Raw genomic sequence first — 6,325 nt, forward strand, 5'->3', positions numbered from 1 at the left:
TACAAAATCATCACTACAGATCAATTACTGTAGTTGTTCCGTTACCATAGCAACTGTAGAATCACCACAACAGATCAATTGCTGTAGTTGTTGTGTTACCATAGCAAATATAGAATTACGACCTTAGATCAATCACTGTAGTTATTGTGTTGCCATAGCAGCTATAGAATCACCACAACCGATTAATTCAAGGACTTCACCAGAGTATGGTTCAAAGCACTACCGTGGTTACTATGAATTACCATAGCATTCTAGGTCCATGTCTTTCTCCTTTCTTCCCTGAGATGCCCATTGGCTTATCGGTGTGACATCATAATCCAAAAAGCAGCCAATCGTGAAACTAAAGCACTTTCCCTCCAACTTCGATGTCATAACAGCAGATCATGCGTCAGTGATCACAGCGTGTCATTGGATGGATTCTCAACACCAATTGGGGGGCGTTCACGCAAGGACACGTTCTTGCTAACTTCTGCAATTGTTGGGTCAGCGTGTGTGCATGCATCCAGCTGACATCTTTGGCAATTGCATCTTTCATGTTTAACAGTATGCATCCTTGCTCAGTGCATCCCGTGTGGACGCTCCCGCATGGTGCAGAGGCTCTATGTGGTCTAGGGCAGAGATTGGGAAGGTGTTTCTCAGGTAAGTGCATATTCAAACGTCCCTTTCTCCAAACCCTCCAGTCCGTCACCCCAGCTGGATGAAGGCATGCTGCTGTAAGGGTCCAGCAGGATCCTAAAACACCTGACGATCAACAGACCCAGAAACACCAGCAGCATCCCCACAAACGCAAACGCCGTCTTCTGCTCCAGGCTCAGGGAATAAGCCATGATGTCACTGCCGCTCATGGCCGCCAGGCTGTGGTTATAGTGAACACTACACATGTTCCCGCTCCAGCCCCAGCATCCTTCATGCACTCATCAGATCAGTACAGACGCCTGTGGAGGTGAGAGATCTTATTATATGCAGAGTCAGACAGACATCAAGAGCTCAACACAGCACTTCACTAAATTACTCAGACCCTCTAGGATTTGCTGAGACATTCTTGTATACAGTGGTGTGACAAGTGTCTGTCCCCTCACTGATTTTTTATTGCATGTTTGTCAGACTTTAAAGGGCACCTATTATGCAAAACTCACTTTTAGAATGGTTTAAAACACAATTAGCAACTGTCTGTGTACATAATCAGTTTCTAATAGTAAAAATTTATTTGTTGTCTGCAGAAACACTTTGATTGACATTCTCTCTTTGTGTATGTCCACTAGTGATGGTCTCTCCCTCATTAGCATAGGGAGATAGTGTTGTAAATATGAACTTAAACACACCCACTTCCTGTGGCATGAAATTGCACCCTCCAACAACTCACTACTAGACCCTAGCAACCACCTACAACCTTTCCAATTATTAATGTATCCTAGCAACCACCTACAACCTCTCTAACTGCTAAACCCTAGCAACCACCTAAATTCAATCTCAACTGAATACTGTATCCTAGTAACCACCTACATCCTCTCCAACAATTAACTACTATACCCTAGCAACCACCTACAATCTCTACAACAATTTACTACTATACCCTAGCAACCACCTATAACCTCCCTAACTATCATTCCCTTGTAACCACCAACAACTTCTCTTAAAACTGCAATAGCCTAGCAACCCCACTACAACCTCTTTAACAACTAAATAATATACCATAGCAACCCCATACAACCTCTCTTAAAACTACAATACCCTAGCAACCAGATACACCCTCTTTAACTAGCTATGATACCCTAGCAACCCCCTAAAACCTCTATAAAAACTAAATAATATATCATAGCAACCCCCTACAACCCATCTAACAACTAAATATCCTGGCAAACACCTACAACCTCCTTAACAACTAACTACTATACCCTAGCAACCACCTATGACCTCACTTAAAACTACAGAACCCTAACAACCACTTTCAACCTCCCTAACAGCTAACAACCATACTCTAGCAACCTCTTACAACCTCTCTTAAAAATACAATAGCCTAGCAACCCCATACAACCTTTATAACAACTAAATAATACACTCTAGCAACCACCTACAACCTCTCTCAAAACTACATTACCCTGACAACCACCTACAACCTCCTAATATCTAACTACAATACCCTAGCAACTACCTTCAACCTCCCTACCAACTAACTACTATACTCTTGTAAACACCTTCAACCTCTCTTAAAAATACAATAGCGTAGCAACACCATACAACCTCTATACCAACTAAATAACGTGCCATAGTAACCACCTATAACCTCTACTAAATAATAAATAATAAACTAAACTATAGAACTAAATAATACAGCCAAGCAACCACTTACAAGGTCTCTTAAAACAAAGTACAATACCCTGGCAACCACCTACAACCTTCCAAACAACTAACTACTATACCCTAGCAACCACCTATAACCTTTTTTAAAATCCATAGCAACCACCTACCACCTTTCTAACAACTAAATAATGTATCTAGCATCCACCTACAACCTCTTAAAACTACAATAGCCTAGCAACCACCTACAACCACCCTAACAACTACATACTACACCCTAGCAACCACCTACAACCTTTCTAATAACTAAATACTATATCTTAGCAACCACCTACAACCTCTCTAACAATTAAATACTACATCCTAGCAACCACCTACAACCTCTCTTAAAAGTACAATACCCGGGCAACCACCTACAACCTCCTTAACAATTAACTACTACATCCTAGCAACCAATTATGACCTCGCTTTAAAACCACAATAGCCTAGCAACCACCTACAGCCTCTCTAACAACTAATTACGATACCCTAGCAACCCCCTACATCTTTTATAACAACTAAATAATGTATGATAGCAACCACCTACAACCTCTTTAGACTACAATAGCCTAGCAACCACCTGCCACCTCTTTAATGACTCAATACTGCACCCTAGCAACCACCTACAACTTCTCTTAAAAGTACAATACCCTGGCAACCACCTTCAACCTGCTTAACAACTAACTACTATACCCTAGCAACCACATATGACCTCTCTTAAAAACCGCAATAGCCTAGCAACCACCAGCCTTTCTAACAGCTAACTATGATAGCCTAGCAACCCTCTAAAACCTTTATAACAACTAAATAATGTACCATAGCAACCACCTACAACCTCTTAAAACAACAATAGCCTAGCAACCACCTACAACCTCTTTAAAAACTAAATACTACACCCTAGCAACCACCTACAACCTCTCTTAAAAGTACAGTACCCTAGCAACCAGCTACACCCTCATTAATAACTAAATACTATAACCTAGCAACCAAGGAATTTTAGTGAAAAGTTCTAACTATAGACTGGTGCATCGTGGGAGTCATTGATGCGAGCATGCTCACCTATATCTGAAGTAAACGGGTCAGAGGAGAGATCACATCTATCAGTATTTTTAGCAACACCAGAGCTGCAGCAACAGTAAAACACACTCCCTCAGGAAAGATGCAGAATGCAGCACTGCAAACATGACATGTGCACTCGAGGAATCTCAGGAGCGTTTCACACATGCGACGTGTTTAATCAGGAGGCAGCAGGACCTGTTGCATTGGACTCGGAATCGAATGTTATTGGCATATGTGCTGCAGAAATTCAGTATCCACAATTTCAGTATGGGTGTGGATGAGCAGCAGGTGGCTTAAACACACACACACACACACACATGCATATATATGAGCTGAATTGAGCTTTATCTCACCTTCATTTCGGCCTGATTGTGTCAGACCTGCTGTAGGCGGTCAGTGTGATATTCCTATGCCCGCTGCCGGAGCCCTCATCACTGCAGAAGAAGAGAAACAGCAGGAGTTCCTCTGGCGAAATGAAGAGAAACGCTCAGAGAATGATCTGGCAGTGCTGCTGCTGTCGTCTCTGTATCTCTCTCTCTCTCTCTCTTTCACATTGTGCAACCACTTGTTAGTCTCCGCTGAATCTGGACTATTTTTCCTGCATGCACGCTTGCACTCTTCTCTCACCTGTGTGTGTGTGTTTGGCAGATCTGACATGTGAATGCGCAGTGGTGCAGCCGCTTCGGTGTGTGTCTCTTTCATTAGTGTGTAACTCAATTAGACCTTGTGCTTAAAGCTTCATTAGATGCTCCAGCACAACTGATGCAGCTCAGCGTGCTTTTAAAGGCACAGCGACACCTTTTAACCCAATGTGCCAATTCAATATCACAGTATTTGGTGTTGCTAGGTGGTTGCTAGGGTGTTGTAGGTACTTGGTGAGTTATTTATCCAAGCAAGCATTATAAATCTCTCTAACTACTAAACACTTGCAACCACCTACAACCTCAAAGATGACTAACTGCTAAACCCTCGCAACCACCTACAAGCTGCCTAACAACTACAATATCCTAGCAACCACCTACAACCTCTTCAATGGCTACTATATCCTAGCAACCTCTATTAACCTCTCAAATTACTATTCAACACCACCTACAACCTCAAAGATGACTAATTGCTAAACTCTCACAACCACCTACAACCTGTTCAAAAGCTACAATATCATAGCAACCCCTTACAACTTCTTCAATAGCTACTATATCCTAGCAACCAACATCAACCTTTCAAATTACTGTTCAACACCACCTACAACATCAAAGATGACTAATTGCTAAACTCTAGCAACCACCTACAACCTGATCAACAGCCACTATACCCTAGCAACCACCTACAACCTCTCTAACAAATAGTTACTATACCCTAGCAACCACCTACAACCTCTTCAACAGCTACTAGCAAATAGCAAATATACCCTAGCAACCACCTACAACCTCAACAATGACTATCTGCTAAACACTAGCAACCACCTACAACCTCTTCAACAGCTACTAACAAATAGCTACTATACCCTAGCAACCACCTACAACCTCTTCAACAGCTACTAACAAATAGCTACTATACCCTAGCAACCACCTACAACCTCTTCAACAGCTACTAACAAATAGCTACTATACCCTAGCAACCACCTACAACCTCTTCAACAGCTACTAACAAATAGCTACTATACCCTAGCAACCACCTACAACCTCTTCAACAGCTACTAACAAAAAGCTACTATACCCTAGCAACCACCTACAACCTCTTTAACAGCTACTAACAAAAACCTACTATACCCTAGCAACCACCTACAACCTCTTTAACAGCTACTATACGCTAGCAATCACCCAGAACCTCAATGATGACTAATTGCTAAACCCTAGCAACCTGTCTAACAACTAACTACAATACCCTAGCAACTACCTACAACCTCTTCAATGGCTACTATATATCCTAGCAACCACCATCAACCTCTCAAAGTACTGTACCCTAGCAACCAACAACAACCTTAACAACTAACTACAATTCCCTAGCACATGCCTACAACCTTAAAAACGACAATACCACCGTCAACTTCAAAGATGACTAAACACTAGCAACCATCTACAACCTATCTAACAACCAACTACAATACCCTAGCAACTATCAACAACCTGTTCAATAGCTAGTATATCCTAGCAACCATCAAACTCTCTAACCACTGTACACTAGCAACCAACAACAACCTATTTAACAACAAACTACAATTCCCTAGCATATGCCTACAACCTCTATGATTACTAACTGCAAACTTAATATCAACTGATTCAACAATTCAATACAATGCAATACATGATGTTGCTAGGTGGTTGCTAGGGTGTTGTGGGTAGTAGTGAATTAGTTGGTATTTCCTTTGGTGTTGTCGACATTCAACATAGAATGTGCAGGTGGTTGCTAGGGTTTCATAGTTAGTCGTCATTGAACATGTAGCTGGTTGCTAGGGTACAGTAAGACAACATTGAGGTTATAGGTGGTTGCTAGGGCACAGTAGTTGTCATTAAGATTATTGTTTGTTGATAGAGAGTTGTTAGAGAGGTTGTAGGTTGTTGTTAGCGTACACTAGTTGTAGATAAAGTTGTAGGTGGTTGTTATGGTGTAGTTGTTATAGGTGGTTGCTATGGTTTACCAGTTCATTTATTGATGTTATAGGTAGTTGTAAGGATTTAATAGTTCGCTGTAAGTGACAGTGTCGGTGGTTGTCAAGGTTTAGTAATTAGAAAGTTTGTAGGTGGTTGTTAGCATTTAGTAATTAGTTGCTAGAATGGTTGTAGATGGTTGCTATAGTACAGTAGTTGTCATAAAGATTGTTGTTGGTTGATAGAGAGTTGTTAGAGAGGTTTTGGGTTGTTACTAGAGTACAGTAGTTAGTTGTATGTGGTTGTTAGGGCGTATAGCTAGTTGTTAGAGGTGGTTGCTA

The 6,325-nt window shown here is 41.4% G+C and overlaps 1 protein-coding gene across 1 annotated transcript; it reads right to left on the bottom strand.

Annotated features, from left to right (window-relative positions):
- Positions 1–635: 635 nt before the first annotated feature.
- Positions 636–881, bottom strand: ctxn2 (cortexin 2). Its single transcript, NM_001202433.1, has one exon. It carries the CDS (start codon positions 879–881, stop codon positions 636–638), a length of 246 nt encoding a protein of 81 aa, NP_001189362.1.
- Positions 882–6,325: the final 5,444 nt, after the last annotated feature.

The sequence above is a fragment of the Danio rerio genome, chromosome 18 (assembly GCF_049306965.1).
Source record: "Danio rerio strain Tuebingen ecotype United States chromosome 18, GRCz12tu, whole genome shotgun sequence".
NCBI classification, from domain to species: Eukaryota; Metazoa; Chordata; class Actinopteri; order Cypriniformes; family Danionidae; genus Danio; species Danio rerio.

Coding starts and splice junctions, on each gene's coding strand:
- ctxn2 (NM_001202433.1), bottom strand. CDS start 881: ATGTGTAGTGTTCACTATAACCACAGCCTGGCGGCCATGAGCGGCAGT.